This window comes from Dermacentor andersoni, chromosome 1 (assembly GCF_023375885.2).
Source record: "Dermacentor andersoni chromosome 1, qqDerAnde1_hic_scaffold, whole genome shotgun sequence".
NCBI lineage: Eukaryota > Metazoa > Arthropoda > Arachnida > Ixodida > Ixodidae > Dermacentor > Dermacentor andersoni.
This window is the reverse complement of record NC_092814.1, coordinates 77784871-77803392: the sequence shown is the minus strand read 5'-3', so window position 1 is coordinate 77803392 and position 18522 is coordinate 77784871. Positions and strand designations below refer to the sequence as shown.

The 18522-nt window shown below is 43.8% G+C and overlaps 1 protein-coding gene across 5 annotated transcripts in view; it reads right to left on the bottom strand.

Moving 5' to 3' along the window:
* LOC126544051 (bromodomain-containing protein 7-like) overlaps positions 1 to 18522 on the bottom strand; it is a 125231-nt gene that overhangs the window by 90805 nt on the left and 15904 nt on the right. For 4 of the 5 annotated variants that reach the window (XR_011892475.1, XR_011892476.1, XM_055061627.2 and 1 more), the window contains exons 4-9: positions 14376 to 14520; positions 11378 to 11488; positions 9869 to 10062; positions 6711 to 6822; positions 5818 to 5893; positions 1320 to 1427 (exon numbers count right to left, since the gene is read on the bottom strand). Coding sequence is in view for 3 of the 5 variants with exons in the window: in XM_055061627.2 (XP_054917602.1) it covers positions 1320 to 1427; positions 5818 to 5893; positions 6711 to 6822; positions 9869 to 10062; positions 11378 to 11488; positions 14376 to 14520 (746 nt within the window). In the remaining 2 variants the exon portion in view is untranslated. The remainder of the gene's footprint in view (positions 1 to 1319; positions 1428 to 5817; positions 5894 to 6710; positions 6823 to 9868; positions 10063 to 11377; positions 11489 to 14375; positions 14521 to 18522) is intronic. The other variant, XM_072286099.1, reaches the window with a different exon arrangement.

The following is an 18522-nucleotide window of genomic DNA, read 5'->3' as shown; positions in this document are numbered from 1 at the left end:
GCAGACCCGCGCTTCTTTTGTGTTTGTGTGTTTGTTACAAGATGGCGACGACCGAAGAATTCAGAAACGGAATGGCGAAACTTCGAGCTTTCGAACGATACCAAGATGGCGGCATTCGGTGGCGGGAAAGACGAGTTAGGGCTCCGCGAACTGCGGTGATTTTACGCGATTTAAAGCTGTTTTCTCGCCCTACGCACTGATAAATTAATTTTTTTCGGGCACTTTTAGCGCGTTTTCAGTCAAACCATTTTGATACAATGTAGATTAGGCATTGCAGATACCGAAACGCATCGTTGCCAAAAATCGATCTTTTTTGCGATTTTCGCGATCTGATCCCCGCGTCCCCCCTTAAGCGCAGAGTCCATTTCTACCTTATCCTGAACGAAAAAGCGCAACAAGTATTTTGCCACGCATGAGGCACACCGCAATCCCATGCTGCCAAGCAGCGAGATCTTAGAGTTCATGTTGCAATCAGTATTGTCAACGACCATTCCGCAGCATGAGTGACTCGAAGTATTTGTGTAAAAAATAAAACAAACTAGTCTGCTTTTGAGCATATGATCTTGGAGAAACAAATAGGTAAGCTCCCACTTGTCAAGGTCTCGGAAAACTCCAAGATGTGCAGAGTTTTCAGGTAAGCTTCAGATTGACATATGTTGTATCTCGAATTATCAATATATATTACTGAACTATTGTGATTCCCTTTTTCGAGTTCGATATATCCAGAACTGACTGCTCTGTCACATACTGCCGACTCCTAAGTAAAGGTTTCCTTGTAATCCTGTCTTCCCAGAGTACTTTGCATTTAAGGGTTTCAGCCTCTGAAACAGGGAGAATAGCAGTTTTCATGGAGAATAGCAGTTTTCATGCACAGTGGCTTAATTGCAGGACACATGTACTCACAGATGACGCATGTCGCACTCTCAAATTTTCTACGGAGTTAGCTGCTTGATTAGTTCTACCTCAGGTCTAAATCATCAAACACAAAGGCTGCCATTCACATCTTACCTAGGATTGCTGCAGCCTAATGAGCACCAGTGATTATTAGCAGATGGCCCAAATATTACTGTTGGCCCCATACTTGCATGTTGCGATTAATTGATCTGAGGACCTGTGTCAAGCATTTTCTTGGTCGGTTTGCTTTGGATATTGTATAGCTTGAAATCTTGATAATTCAACATTTTTCATTGGTCTCATGGAATACAAATTAATGAGTTTTCACTGTATAACAAAAATTTCCATGCCTTCAAACTCCGGTACTGTTAGCTTATTTTAGAAGTTCGCGGCTGTAAAAGTAAGAAAAATTAGAAGCAATTTACTTGGTCGTGCAATGTTTTTGATGTCATCCTTGAAATCCATGAGGGTTCCAGTTCCATGAGCAAGCTTTCCAACTAGCATTTCTAAGTTGACCTTCATTTCTTTTGATCCTGAAAGCAAGTAAAGACAAAACAGTTAATAAAACACCCAGGAATTATAATGCAGTGTGTATTAGGAGGGAACCATGCAACATGGTACAGTAAAACCTTGTTAATATGTACCTGCTTAATAAGTAATTCCGGTTTAAATATATAGTTGCAGTGAATCCCCCAGCCTATCGCCATTGAACCTAATGTATCGGCTGGCCGCTTAGAAGCCGTAGTTACTTAACGCATGCCGAATGGTTAGTGTGTAGTATCTACTTCATTTTACTTCATGTTTCCTCACATACAAACGTGGAATCGGCAAAATGTTGGGTGCAGAGACCATAGATAACGAAATTGCGGTGCACGGATCTTTTCCGGGCTGCAGTCACCACCAATACAATGAAAACTTGTTAAACTGTAGTTGGCCAGAGCTCGGAAAAACTACGTACTAAATGGTAGTACTCCTTTACCAAAATAGTGAGATCACTCACTTACTTATCAAAAAAGGAACTCTGGCTAAGTGCGATGAAAGGGCGAAAGGGCAAAACACGTGCAAGATTTATTCATCTCACGCGACAAATGTCTTATTTTCGTTTGATGCCACGACGGCCTACCAGCGATGACAGTGGCCTCAAACTCCCTTAAGCTATGAGCCTACTTTTCCTCCAGCCCCCTCTTCTCAGCGAGCACCCGCATTAGGCTGACGTTACGCGCAGCATCTGCCCCTGTCAGTCCTGAATTGCCCCTGCTGTCGCTTTTTTTGTTGTCCTCATTGCTGTCGTAGGCAAGACTTTGGCAATAACAGAGGCGACAATGGCGAAAAGTTGAACCTCAAAGTTGAACCTTGTAGCAGACATCTTTTTGCAGTCTCAGCAACAGTGCTGAGCGTCTTCTCCTTCACATTCCAAATTCCACACACTGTAGTCAACGGGAGATCCGTTTCACATAGCATCGCCTACTTCGTGCCACGTTCAATAGCACGAACAATGGCCAATCCTTTTTTATGCTACGAGTTCCAATAAATGATTGAGGACCTTAACAGAGAGAGTGTAAGAGTGGGGGTGGGTGAAGATTAACGTGCAGAAGACAGAGATAATTATGAATAGCCAGGCAAGGGAACAAGCGTTCAGGATCACCAGTCAGCCTCTAGAGTGTGAAGGAGTATGTCTACCTAGGATAATTACTCACAGGGAACCCTGATTTACAGACGAATAAAAATGGGCTGGAGTGCATATGGAAGACACTGTCAGCTCCTGGCTGGAAGCTTACCATTATCATTGAAAAGAAAGGCGTACAATCAGTGCATTTTACCAGTGCTTGACATATGGGGCAGAAACTTGGAGACTGACATAGAAGGTTGAGAACAAGTTAAGGACCACACAAAGAGCGATGGAATGATGAACGTTAGCTATAATGCTAAAAGACAGAGTCCGGTTTGGATCAGAGAGCAAACGAGTATAGCAGATAATCGAACAGACATTAAGAGAAAAGAATGGAGCTGGGCAGGTCATGCAATGCGGAGGTTAGATAACCAGTTGACCATTAGTGTTACAGAATGGATGCCAAGAGAAGGGAAGCACAGTCGAGGATGGCAGAAGACTAGGTGGGGCGATGAAATTAGGAAATTCGAGGGCGCTAGTTGGAATCGGTTGGCACTGGACAGGGGTAACTGGAGATCACAGGGAGAGGCCTTCGTCCTGCAGTGAACATAAGATAGGCTGCTGCTGCTGATGATGATGATGACCCGGTTTTTGTCCAAATTTCGGCATGCTGCGAGCCCTAGCTTGTATGACACTACAACACAGGCCACTACTAGGCAGCCACAGCGCTCTCTGGCTCAGCGCCGAAATGATCTTGATGTTAATGTGACTTCTCCCTTCCAAGCACCCTCTGCGTTTGCGCTTGGAAGCCATTCTAATCTCTGAGGCTCGTTCTTCTGCCTGGCCAACCTACCGCCATGATTGCGCTACAAAACGTGCAAACACTACATGTTAACCGAGACGTACGTAATAACCTGGTACGGTTTATGCGGATACGAAATTCATTATGTTCAATGGTTGCCGAATCGGGGATTTGACTTCACTACTTTTAAAACGAAGCTACTGTTTAAGCAGGTATGGTTTAACGAGGTTTTACTGCAGTGATGTCAAAACATGGTAGCCACGACATGTTTCCTACTTCCACAGCTCGTAGCACTTCCATGTTGGCGTCGTGGATGACTACGTGGATTATGGCCCTTCCATATCAGATACGGCTAGTGCACTGACCGTCATGAAAGCGTTCGTAGAAAAGTGAGGCCTCATGGAGAAAATGGCTCGCGGCCTTGCTGAGTATGAGGATGCCATCGTCACTGCAAGGCTGCCCTGGCAGCAAATGAAAATCACTTTTTGCTGCCTGCTCACAAATAAAACTTGTCTGTGTGTGTTTGAGTTAGAATTAACAGATTCTTTTGGGATAGTAAGTCTATAGTCGCTCATCTGCCATTGTCTGTTAAAGGGACACTAAAGGCAAGTATTAAGTCAAGCTAAAGTGATCGATTAGTGCTCAAGAATCTCTAAGGTGTCGATATCACAAACAGAGCCTTAATAATAGAGAAATTGAGGTAAATGCAGGGGCATGATTAGAGACACCCCTGGGACATTCAAGTACTTGCCCGATGACGAAAGCATTCCTCAGTTAAATTCTGTCACTGGTACTCAACCATTCATCGCACAAAACATCCTTGTATTGTAAGATGAAATAAAATGCTACTTGTCCAGTTCTATTTCATGTTTATACAAAAGAACTCATTGAAATTACCCTTAACAACGACACAAGCGGTCGAATGGTTTCATTTTCTCTCGACTGCGCGTTGCCCACGCTTTCGCATTTCAATAGTTATCACGTATTGCTGCGCTGGTTTTGCTGACTTGCGAGACTCGCACAAACTGCAAGTAGCAGAGAATTCAACTTCCATGTGATGTCATGGAATGCCTGGTCTACGCCACTTGGCCAAAAAGGAGCTGCAGCGGCACTGCTGCAGTGCCAGCGGCGGGTGCTCCTTGCCTCCTCGCACGTGATCCACAGCTCTCTGCTACTCCGTCTCCGTGTCCCGTGGCTGTATAGCTCTCAGCCGTGTCTCTCACTTCCTCGTTTGAAGGGCGTATTCCTCAGTGGCATTTGTCGCCTCTGGCAGTGCTTGTGCCTGGCTGTCTGTCTCCCGCCTCCACTCTTACCCTATACGTCCCTTTACCTGGCGCAGTGTTGTTGTGGTGACTAGAAAGACAGTTATAGCATTTCGTCCCCTTACTTCTACTTCCCACCCTAACCTTGTGCGGCCACATAGAGGCCTGTCTGTGAGTGAATGAGTGTGTGACCGCTACTCAATACCCTTGTTCTCCACCTGTTTCCTCATCCCACCTCAGAAGAAACATTAAATAATTGCTAATCTCCCCCTCTCTGCGGCAGTGACCCACTATAAGATGGCGTGTCGTCGGAGTGCCGGCTCGATAGCAGCGGATCGCGATGTGTGCTGCCCAATCCGAAATGCAGAACCGCCTCCATTCAGCGATGCGTGTTCTGTATGGGGCTGCCTGTTGTTGAAATAAAGCAGCAGCTGCGCTCAAAGATCACATTACCAAGAAGCGTAATTGTCGGCCAATTTTTTTTCCTTCCCTCACATTCATTGCCCTCTCATTTTTCATTTCCCTTCACTTCTTGTCGCTCAACCGCCGCCCGCCTTCATCTCCTTGTTACCGTCTCATTGAACTTTTTCTCCTCCTTGGCGTTATTGTGTTGACTCTTATGTTTTCTCTCAGCAGCGCCTGCTCCATCCCTGGATGCGTCCGCACTGTGCCAAGCTATCTTCACATGGTGCAAAGAGCGTTGTCGGTCATATACCTAAACGTGCCTATATTCGTGGATGTCTATGTAATTGACAACATACGGAGATCCGTACATCAGGCGACATTGCAGGTGACCTCCTGATGGACGTTGCTGTGTTCAAAAGAAAGCTTTTGCTGCATGCCCGAAAGAAAATCTATAACAAACTTACCAATCTTGTTGAGGTCTGTAGGTGACTAAAGAACATTTTAGCCTGCTGGCGGGCACGCATCACGGTACATGGTATGTTAAATCGTGATAAACCGTAAAGAGTGATTAGCACCTGTGCTGCAGTAACCTTCGCATTTACTTTTTTTTTGGCAGTTTCGGTTTGCGAGTCCTGCAGAGTATTAGCCTAAATTTTAAATTGTAGTTCCTCGCAGCTTTGTCGTACGAAACCCTGTAGTATTATAAACAACTTTTGTTGGCCAGATTATATCCATTTTCACATGGTCCCGAGAAAGTCATAATTGGGTCTCCACTGTAATTACAATGAACTGTTACTGCCAGCACAGTGGAACAATTACCCAATACAGTAAAAAATATATCTTACCATTTGTACTTCCGCAGTCTGGGTTTAATATTGATAATGTAGTGCTTCCATCTTCCATCTGACGTAAAAAGCCAAACTGAGGGAAAAAAAAGAAGAAATTGTTAAAACAGAATGTCAGCTACAACAGTAAAGCAGTAATATGCTGTCAATTATAATCTCATGGATATGGTCATATAAGTTTAAATTAAATAACATTTGCACACACAAAAAGAAAATTAAAAAGGAAAGGCCACATTTGGTGATGGCATGACAGGAAACACATGAAAAAGCTCCCATTTAATGCCAAAAACAATCCAAGGCACTTTGTTCCACTCAGGAAGTGATCACTGTCAGCTTGTTGCCAAAGCGAATTTAGTGACAGGAACATTATCTGCCCCCTCCAAAGTGAAGACATAAGATTTCTGGTACCTCCTTGACTTATGATCAAGATAAGGCAGTTGCGTTGACATTTCCTCTTCCCTGGCACACTCACAAGCTGCAGCTTGATTAAACCCTTCCCTCTGTTGTATCACCTTCTACATGCTGCTCGGTGCCTAGCTTAGTCAGGAAAGGAGCTGCCAGCAGACACAGTGGTGCACACTTCACTACTTGTTCAGATTTACTCCTATTCGCCACATGCATTACCTTCTCCACCCACTGCACCACACATGTAGCTTCACGCAACAGCAGGGCTATTTACGATTACAATGACCCCCCCCCCCCCTCCCCGCCAAACACCCTCCACGTCCTAAAGAAAAAAAAAAAAAAAGCAGAAATAGAAAGGAAAAATAAAAATAATTGCAGGTTGAGTAGGAAGCAGTCATGAGGAAAATGTGCAGTGACAATCGCAGATTGTGTCAAAAAAATACAACTTAAATCAGTAAAAGGGCAGTTGCTTAACATGAGCAGCTCACCTTGCTATTCACTTTTTTCAATGTCAACCTGTCAGCTGCGGCCCGTGCCGCTTTTTGCGCTTGAAGCAGGATTTCACTTGCCGCCTGGTCATCTGATGCTGCCTCTTCACTTCTAGAAAAGAGAGCAGAAATAAATGGAAATTCACAACTCTACAATTTCTACTTATTCACACCTTAACTGCACAAACACAAAAATGAAAGAACTTTTTTTTTTATTGGAGTTTAACGTGCCAAAACCACTTTCTAATTATGAGGCACACCGTAGTGAAGGGCTCCAGAAATTTCGACCACCTGGTTTGCTTTTTCCATCTGCGGCGCTATGTGTAAGCCTGACTGGAGAGAGACGCATGTGCGCCTGGCCATGGCATGGGCCAATGCCTCTGTTGCAGATTGCTTCTCTCCCGTGAGGTTTCATATAAATCTCAAGGGCAATAAAATCGTTGCCGTGCGCCGTATGCTGTATGTGCGAGCGAAAGCGTGTGAGGACGAGCCAGAGAACCCGGCTCAATCTCGCGTGCGCGAGCGACGAAGGCAGGGCGGATGCGTGCCCTCTCCTGCCACACGCGAAGCACGAGGGTGAGTCGGAAGGGGGGGGGAGGGGAACGTTCTTCGGCAGCTGCTGCTTACTGCGCGGCCATGCAGGCACCATATTTTGAAAGCGATCTGCGACGTGGCTAAAGTGCACGCTCGCGTGGTCCTAATCTTCAAAGCGATCTGCAATGTTTGCAGAGTGCGCATAGCGCCAGTAGCTTCGTATGTGATGTGCTTTCTACCTTTCTTTCGCATTAGCGAGAGCTGTACATAGGTCAATTCGCTTGCTGCTACTGCCGTGATTTTTCACTCCAGTGTTTTTCAGTGAGTTTCCGGGGTCATCGAGCATGATATGTTCATGTTCACCTCTGCGTGCATGACACCGTACTTGTTAATTTAGTTATTAAGCTAATGTTTACAAGTTTATACGGCCGATAAAGCTACTATCTTTACTTCGTATAGCTATCTACTAATTTGCTATCGCAATCGATGCCTCGCTTTTCGGGCGAAACTACGACTTTTTTTTTTTAAGCGAAGCTTTCTTTGCTTTTTGCGTTTTCCTTAGTCTTTCCCACTGCTGCTGCTGCTGCTGCTTCTGTAGGCTGCTATGGGGTGCTGTGGCTGCTGCTGTCACGCACACTGTGTCAGGGGGTGGTTCAGAGGGTTTATATAGATGACAGGCACGAGTAAGAGAGGAAAGGCCAAGGGAGAAACTCGTTTTCATCCCACCGCATCAAATGTGCACAATAACCCTCTGCAGCTCCCTGGCCATTGCCACTGTAGCCCCTTGACAGCTGTAATTATCCGTGACTCCCCTCAGAAGCATTGCAGAAACTGCAGCGCTTCCCTTTCTACTATCATGCTATGAGGCCAGAGGGCACGCAGATAGAACTGTAGAGAGAAGAAGGAGAGGGAGGAGAAAAGGCAGTTCCCATACAAGAGAGGGGCGAGGTGACGTGAGAAGGTAAGGAAACCCCACTACTATACAACACTGGTTGCGGGGACACAAGATAAGCTTGAGTTCAAGGTACAGTACAGTACATTGCCGTTATTTCTGAAAAATAAACACCATACAAATATGCCAAACGGGCAACTTATGCAGGGCACGCAGAGGCAGAGCCGTATTAATTAAAGCACACCACAGGGTCCAGGAGACACTACGGAAGCGGTCGACCGTCAAATCAACACTTCTGTGCCTGCCGCATTAGCCTTGTGGCTATGGCATTGCTAGAGGTCGTGGATTTGATCCTAATCGTGGCAGCCGCATTTTGACAGGGGCGAAACAGAAAACACACGTGCACTTAGATTTTGGGACATGTTAAAAGACATCACTGCACCAAAATTAATCTGGAGTCCGCCACTATGGCATGCCTCAAAATCCAAGTGTGGTTTTGGCACGTACAGCCCCATAATCCAATTCAAGTTTAATTCTTCTGCCACAATGAGATATGCCATGTGAGGCAATGACAACGCTCAACCCTCTCAGAGGTTATAAAATATGGCGCACAATAACGCCTCAAGCGAACACCTCTCCCTGTGTGTTCTGTGTACTACACAGACAAACATCAGTGGTGCTCGCAAGGTAACGCTTAACATCAACTCACCACTCTCGTGTTAGCCTAAACGTTGAAGAAATTAAGCTTTAGCCGTCAACATTACCACTAATTATTATCAATCAAAATATTCAGCTTGGAAAGCTTCGCTTACATCGATTCCCACAGTGCGTGGTATCTGCATAATTTTTTTCCCTCCGCGTCAGCCGGCGCAACGAACGCGTGGATGGAGCAAGAGCCATTTCGACGTTGACGACGTCGAACCGCGTTGGCCGCGTCTGGTTACGTTGGCTGCGCCAGTTACTTGAAGTATAGATGTTGTTGTTCATGCCAACGTGACCGTGTGTGTGCACGTGCTCAAACCACGTCAGAATATATACGCATATTAACCGAGCAATTTTTTTCTCCGACTTTCATTAGTTCGAATTTTGTATAATTCGAATTTTCGTAGCATCCCCGTGGAATTCAAATTAGTGAGCTTTTACTGTAATAAGACTATGTTATTGTAGAATTTTCGTTTCCGATTCACCATGGTAGTTTTACACAAAGGATCAAACCTCCCAGTCATTCCATGGACTGTCCACAACGTAGCCAGGGAGCTATGCCATGTATAACAGTGTCGAAAACAAGCAGCTCGCAGTGTGACCTGTTGGCGTTGCGTTACACCATGCTCCATCCACGAAATGAATGCGTGCGATAATGTTTGAACATGAAGCTTGCATTAGATAAAGAGGGCTTCATGTGGCCAAGACTTCTAAAACACATCCCTTTCCACATAGCATCCAGATGGCTGGCTAGTGATATGCAACTACTGCCCTCTAATTCATGTTCATCGCAAAAGTTGCAAATGCATGTGCGGGCGAACTAAAGGGGTGATTCAGTTGCAGACTATACACAGCATGCACTGCTTTTGCTGTGTTCTGCGCATGTGCTTGGCTTTCGCCACTTCCTACACCTGGCACTGCGGCTGAGCATGAGCCCCACGCTCACATGTTTACACTAACAGTGGGCCAAGCTGTACAAATGTGCTACCAATCACTGAAAATCACACACATCACCCAAAAGATAACTCACGATCCACTCTTGCTCTTTTTGGCAAATTCTGGACTTCCAAGTGGTGCAGCCTCTACGGGCACTGGAGCATCAGCAACATCAGTAGGTGGTTTGACATCAGGGGCAGCGGCAGTCCCATTGACATCAAACCCCAGCTCTTCAGATGTCAAGTCAGCAAAGAATGGAAGGGAACTCTCCAATGCCAAAAGCTGATCCTGAAATGCAGTAGAATAATATTTTCTCATTATGTTTGTAGCAGAGCACAATATGCAGCCAAGAAATAAAAAAGCTATGCAACACACTGCATGTGACATTTCACTCAGTAGCAGAATTGACAAAAGACCATAGTGAGTGGCAGGAGCTACAAGAGGGTGCACTCAAACGGATAAACAACCAATTTGAAAAATAAAATTCTGGGGTCTTGCTCGTCAAAACCACAAGTGACTATTTTTAAAGCCACACTAAATGCAAATACTAAGTCGGTGTGGACTGTTTAAATACTATTCCAGAAACCTCGCAATGTTTGTTTTGTGCCAAGACTTAGTTTACGTGAGAATTGCATCTGAAGGGTCCGAATACCTTTTTCGAAATTCAAATCTCCCGCCACCCAACCAGGGGAGTGGTGACATTGCATACGGCATCACCACCCTTTGCTGCCGTCGGTGAGCAAAACGGCACCCGACAGACGGCGGCACCGAGCTAAGACAGGAAGACAGGGTGATGAATTCGCCGCTGCAGCTGCTTTTTGGCCAAGTGGCGTAGACCGTTCGGGCATCTCACATGGAAGTTGAATTCTCTGCTACTTGCAGTTTGTGAGAGTTTTTCAAGCCAGCAAAACCGCACAGCACTACACGTTAACAAAACTACTGAAACGCGAAAGCATAGGCAGCGCAGAGGCGAGCAAAAATGAAACCTTTCGACCACCCGTGTCGTTGCAAAGGGTAATTTCAATTAGTTCTGTTTTCTAAACATGAAATGGAACTGGACAAGTAGCATTTTATTTCATCTTATAATACAATACAAGGATGTTTTTTGCAACGAGTGGTTGAGTACTAGTGACTCAGGAGTGTTTCCGTCATTGGGCAAGTACTCGAATGTCTCGGCGAAGTCTCTAATTATGTCCCTGCATTTACCTCAATTTCTCGATTATTAAGGCTCTGTTCCCAATAATGTTGATGCCTTAGAAATTCTCGAGAACTTATCACTTCAGCTTAACTTAATATTTGCCTTTAGTGTCCCTTTAGCCACCCGGGGTTCTTTAACAAGCACCCAATGCATGGTACATGGGCATTTTTACATTCTGCCCCCATCAAAATGCAGCTGAGACAGCTGGGATTAGATCCCGGACACTCTGGCTTAGCAGCACCAATGCCAAAGCCACTACACCACTACAGTGGGTTACAACCAATTTTAAAGTTGACAGCATATTTGCTATTTTGCGCAACTGTCTGTAAATTTTGAAATTTATTGCTACCACTATTGAATATTTTATTGTAATGCCAACAACCCATTCAAAACACAAATAAATACCTTGGAAAGGAGCTTGTTTCCAGAGTACCACATACGCTTTGCAGACTTGAAGTAAACAGTGTCAGGCCGGTTGTAGGTCATTGCATTATCACACATTAACTTCAGGTCCTCCTGAATACAAATGAAAATTACATTGAGTTATTACTTTGTCCCCACAGTAGTGAGTTATGCAATTGGTCCAGGTCACTTTGAAGCACCAAAGCAGTTTCAGACCAATAAAAGGTAACATTTGTGGAAATATTTAGAGCAGATAATATAATATTGCTTTTCTTCAATGAAAATTGGTATAAGTGCACATGCATACAACAGGCAGTTGAGATGCAGGAAGAATGCCCAAACACATTACTGCTATATTTGGCAATATTAGCCCGACTCTAACATGCCCCCACATAATGTGCACCCAATTTTTATGAATTTAAAGTAAACTAACACAGAAATGAGATTAGAGCTCCTAACCAAAATAGACATCCAATTCATATTCCATTTCTTAGCAACAAAAGCGTGGTACATGCCTCCGATTCTGGCAATCAGAAAAAGCTGAAACCACAGAAGTTTACCTTCAATGAATATAAATTTATGAACACAATGTTTATTGCAGTCACTCTCAAGCAGCACTTCACCACTGTTCATGGTCCACAACATGGTGTCGTGGCTTCCACCTGGCTCATCCTTTGTACACCAAGGACAAGCTATATATATAGTTGTCATTTTGGGGTGTGAAAATAGTGCCAGCTTAGCTTGTCACCGTAATTTACAACCAAATCCTGTTGGCAGCTCAAAGTGACATTGTGTTTCTGGCAAGACCCACTGACATAACAGGGCAACAAGAGTCCATTTCACAGTGTTTCAGGTTATGATTTTCGTAGCACTCAGCTCTTACTGGCTGAAGACAACAAAGAGTAGTGATGAGCGAAAATTAGGGGTGTGCAAATATTTGAAGTTTCAAATATAACTAGAATACTTCTGCTTTGAATCAAAATAGCAGAATTCAATTTTAGAATTTCATGTTCCATTGAGATTGAATATACAGGGTTACAAGAATTATCGGAGCCTGCCTGCCATGGAAAAGGATCCATGTTTATACAGTAGAACTTCGTTGATACGATCCCATTTTGTACGCTCCCGATGCCAACGTTCATGATTGCGAACACAATAACTGACCCAATACAGGTAGTACGGTTCTTTTATTACAGGTTAATACATTCCCAGAAAACACAATATTTTGGCATCAGTGTCCTGTGCATCGCCAAACTGCGATTGCATGATATGTTTTCCGGTTGCTAGAACCCGTGTGCTCTCACTCGCCCACTTATGTCACTTGGAAATGTCAGCACACACTCGATTTCCTCTCCCGGTACCAGCGAATCTCCTCACGGATGCATGTGGCGTAGTGCCGTTGGAAGCGCCTACTGCAAGCTTTTAATAGGCGATAACCTAAATGCGCCGCCGTTCTCCCTTTCCCTGCTAAAGGTGGCACAAAATGAACATTATGTTTCACTCTTGAGGCATCGTATTCCAGCATCTCCCACCAGCTCAGCTTCGTTTCGGTTTCCCGTCGCAGTCTCAAAATACTACGGCTATGTGATAGCAAAACAGAGCGCATCGCCGGCCACAGCGTCTCGTGCAACAATGATTCTCGCCGAGTAGGCACGTCAAAACTTCCCGTCAAAATACCCCACTCTAATAGGTAAGCTGCTCACTCAGGCCGAATTTGAGGAGCACAAACGTAGGCTTGTTAAGCAGAAAAAATTATGATGCCTGTCTGGTCTCAGGCTGCTTTGCCCCACTGGCTCAGCACGCTCTGGCAGCTTGTGCTGCGACTATCTGTATTACGTAGATTTCAGCTAAAGCTGAGTCTACAATATTTTTCAGTAACTTCGAATCATACATTTTCCCGGTTAGTATCTTTACTCGCTTATTTTTTCCAAGACGTGTGAACAAGGTTGTACTGTATATAGTCAGCCAGCCAATCGAAGTGCTTGGTATGAGCAGTCACTTCTTTCTAATTTACAACCTACTCAGCTGAATGGAATTCCAGTAGCATTATGTGTATCGAAGTAAACACATTTTTTACTTTTCAGGTTTCCTTTTCGATTTGCTTGTGGATACAACATTTCAAGCCCGTATCTTTCCAACATTCACGTAAGGTGTTCTCAAGTAGAGGACTAAAAGCACCGATACTGATGATGGAGCAGAGTACAGCAGAAAAGCTGCAAAAATTCGTCAAAAATTTGTCAAAACTGTCAAAAATTTTCCACTAATATTTAGTAAACAAGGCAGTAGTGCAAGCTGAAATACAATTTAAAATTGAACCAAATTAAGAACTAATGTGGTGCCAAAAGGTAAGGAACATTGACACCTTTAGCATTGCCCCACTTTATATTACGCCCCATTAGCCACAAGTAATTTCAAATAGAAACGGAACTATTTTGTATGAAAAAGGAAAGATCAGTTTAGCTTCCATAGCTATCACTAGAAGAAATATTATCTGTCAGCAGACAAATGGGAAGCATCAAAATAAAATTGCAGTGTATAATGTCCAGAAACTACGTAACGGATTATGCGGGACACCATTGTGGAGGGCTCCACATTAATTCTGACCACCCGGAGGTCTTTAACATGCACCCAAATTATGGCGCACAAGCACTCCTGCATTACGTTATGGCCCCCTTTGGAATGCATATACTGTGGCCGGGGATATATGGCAAGCCTGCAGGCCAAGATTGTTAATAATTTTTTTGTCCCTTTTAGCCTTTCATCAAATAAATTTCACTCGTAGCCCTGCATTTGGGGTGTCTATTTCTACGATTGCTATTCTGTCCAGTTACGCTGGTAAATATGTCAGCCGTTCTAGTAACCAACTAGCCAGCCTTAGGCAGCCTAACCAACTTTAATTAGCCGTAGTTAAGGATGCTCGTAATCCACAACACTAAATCCAGGCAGAAGAGATTAATATGTGACAAGTTCCAGATGTGCCATTATATGCTAAAATACTTACCCTGAACTCGCTGACACAGGCATATTCACTGTCATCTATCTTTTTTCTCATGGTACTAAAATCCATAGGATTGTGTATGATTGTTGAGTAGCCCGGTGCAATTATATCATTCACAGGCCAAGCAAAGAATTCTTGAGGGTCTCTCCTGGAAAGACAACAGCAAAACAAGAGAATTCACTATCCAATAAAACCCATCTAGGACAAAATGGACATGCTTGCAGCATTGGGAAGAGGGACGTGGCTTTGAAAATCAACTTCCTTATTTCGGCATGGATAGTGATGAAAATTGGCACAAATGTTTAGAATGTCTCCCTGATGCTTCCATTAAAGTTTCAGAAAGATACCTTGAGAACATTTTATTAAATTTGATTCAGCAGAATGTTTCAACCTCGAACTTTGTGAAGAGCCTGGGGAACTTAAAAAACGCGATAGAAGGCTTGTTAAGTACTGACTGCATAGCTAAATGCAGGCGGAAGATCGTGACAGTCTTGCTTTTCTTTTCTTGCAACACAAATTTTTTAGCCATTTTTTTGTGTTACCCTGGCATCAAAAATTCAAGGTAATGAAAGAGAGACTGTCACGACTTGGAACGTGAAAGAAAAAAAAAAAATAAACAGCCAGAATAGGCTAAACGGTAACAAAGAAATCAGCTCTTGAAACTCAGCACAAAGAAAAAAAAATAGTTTTGAGAAAACGGCTCTCAAAGTTTATTTCATCTTCTCTTCAGTTCTCTAAAAGGCACCAAATCTGTAGTCTTTCATGTTTAGTGATGTGGGGCTTTTTAGACATGTGGCCTCTGGTCTGGTGTGCTTTCATACCCACCCACCCCCTGCCCTTTTTTTTTATATGGCGTGCCTTTGCTACCGCAGGTTCGAGGAGTCGACGCTCGACGAGATTAGTCGCACAGTTCGACGTGCCGATTCGCAAAATGCCTAGCCGTGGGCTCGAGGAGTCGATGCTCGACGAGCTTATCGCGCAGTCCGAGGTGCCGATGCGCTAAGTGCCTAGCAGCGGGCTTGAGGAGTCGCTCGATAAGCTCAGTCAGGCAGTCCGACGTGCCGATGTGCGAAATGTCTAGCCACAGGCTCAAGGAGTCGACGCTCGATGAGCTTAGTCACGCAGTCGGAGGCGCCGATGCACGAACCGATGCACGAACCGATGCCCGAAATTCTTAGGCGAGGTTTCGAGAAATGCATGTCGCTGATGCTCGGAATGCTTAGCCACGGGTCTGAGCCATCCACTTAACAGACGCATCAGCCACGCTACTGCGATGTCCGCGTAGCGTCCGTTTTGATACTCAGCGAGATTACGGAGAGTGGAGCCTGCCCAGGGCTTGCAAGGCGCGAAGAGTCAAGCAGACGACGTGAGCGCCGGACCAATGGCGAACTGCGCTGGAGTCATGTCTGCATTTTTATTTTGCAATACAGTGCAAACCATGTCGCACAAAAAACTTGCAAAGGGTTGGTTCTTTGCAATACAACTACAAGCTTCTCCCATGTAACATAAAGCAATTCTTTCAACTTCTTTATAGCCCACTCTTGTCTTTACTCCTGCACTTATAAGACACGGGCAAAGGAAAAGCTAGAAGATGAGAGAAAATAGGTTTATCAACTCATTCTTTGTTTTACAAATGTTCTTACGTTATTCGTGGGTTTAATGTCCCAAAGCAACACTGTGGCTATGAGACATCTTAGTTGAGGACTCCATATAGTTTAGACCACCTAGGGTTCTTTGAAATATAAGCACACAAGTGTTCTTGAATTTCAACCGCATCGAAATGCGGCCCCCGCTTCTGGGAATTGCACCTGCGACCTCATGTTCAGCAGCAGAATGCGATAGCCACTGTGCTGTATTTTGCAATGGTTCTTTTTATTTTCCTCTTTCCCTTTTTCATTTGCTCACATGAAGCCATGCCCCTGCTATCGTCGGGAGTAGCTACTCAGAAAACATGAATGCTTGCCAAAACATTTCTAGCCAATTATCTACATGGAAGACACCGTAGAACAAATGCTGAAGCAGCTGAGTAAACAGCAAATGTGTAGTATAGCAGTGAAGCAGTGAAAAAGAAACAAATGTCCCATAATAAAGATGGATATTAAAGCAGGATTGTGGTCACACAATGAAGCACCAATCTATTGCAATTTCCCTTGCACATTTTACCCTTAAATGTAAATTTAAACATGAAATTCATGTCGCACAAAATGTTTGTAAATACATTTTCCAATAGCAGCGCACTTTTACAGCAGATACTCCACAAGACACAGGTTTTGTGTAATTGTTGTATTGGCACCTGATGACAATGAAAGTTCCTCCTTGGGGCAATTTTGTACAATAGGTGCAGCTGATAGGCACCGCCCAAGGATTGCTGTTATGAGTCATCACAAACATCCAAGAACAACCAGACCAAAAAAGACCGAAAAAGGCACCAGAGGCATGAAAGCAACATATACTTTGTGCATAAAAATGTCACGGATTCCCAGTCATAGTCCTGTGACCATGGATATCAGTCCTAGATTGCTTTAAGAACAATATGCTATATCACATGAAGCAAGTGCTAGTAAACCTGCAACTGAGTAATCTAAAGGTCGGCAGAATAAGTTCACTCATACATTCTAACCAATATTTTCGCAAGCTATGTACTCCCTCACACTCATGTATTCACACTTGTCGGCACTTGCTCACATTCCTACTCGCACCTGCTAATACTTACCAACACTCACTCATGTTTATAACAACATCCATTCCCATTTACAGGTACCCACTCATGCTCATACTCATGTCCACTCAAAATTGCTGTCACTAATTTTCACTTATACTCACGTTAACCAGCACTCGATCGTGTTCACAGTCCCACCCACTCAGACTTGCATCACTCACTAACACTCTATCTCACGCCTGTGAAATCAGTGTTGACTGAGTATGATTTAGTGTGCCCATGAGCGAGTATGGCAACCTATGGAGTACCCCTCAAGTGTCGACACAAGACAGAAAAGTAGGCAGTGACAGTGTGATGAAATTGCCTAAGGAGAGCACACCTTCAGGTAACAAATGAGGTGACAGCTACCAATGAATACTTTGCAGCTACTGCTGCTTTACTGAAGCAGGATGCCACATACAAGTTAAACCTAGCTTTAAGAAAACGGCCTGCTTTGGTAAAACGAAGGTGCTGATCAAGCATCGCTGCTTGCAAATATAAAAATGAGCAGTCTTGCCGATCTGTGTGCCAAGCATGCACCTTGGCACACTGTCTTGACTCCAGCAGTGGCTGCAACGCATTGCCTGCGAAGCTGGCTTACTGGAGTGCTCTACACAGTAGTCAGGTCTGTACTTGTGTGTCCTTAAATAACCATAAAGAAGTCATCCAGTGCAAGAATATCACTTTCACGATTAGCAAATTGTAAGCGAACAAGCTTGTGAATAGAGGAACAGCTCCACCAAGAAATGTGGAGCATCGGTATTCCTTTGAAGCAATGAGTACTTTTTATCCACAAAAATAAAACATGCACAATTTTAACACCATGTAGTTTAATTATGTGCACTACAATGCCAGCTACTAGCTGTTGCCATGGTGTGCCTGCACTTGGATTCCATGAACCACAATAGACTTTCACCTCATGCACATAGACTGCAAGTGCAGACACAGATGAACAGTCTTCAGTGGTTCCCCACTTCCATGCAAAAATGCTCACTGCATAAAAAATCCTTGCTTTTTTTTTCATGCAAAAGCGCCCCAGAGATCTAGCAAATTGCTTACTTCTGGCATTTTGATTAGCACTGTGTGCATATCCAGAACTTTCAAATAATGAATCAAATAGTGATCTTTCAAATCAGTTTTGAATTTAACAGACACTATCCAACAATACAAACATTTTTTAATAGTTTTCAAATATTTCAAATTGCCAACTGTGCCCAATCAAGAACAATATTTTTAACAAATGTGCAATAACACAAAATGAGAGCATGCAACACGAGAAGTATAGTGGAACAATTTAGGTCATGCAGGGAGCCCTACTTTTTAGATTAAACTGCTATCATTTGTACTTACCAACAAGTCATGAGCATGTGAACAAAGTGCTTAATTGCTCCTAATGCTCTATTTCTACTTTTAATAAACAATGCTTCATAACGTACAATACAATAACAGACA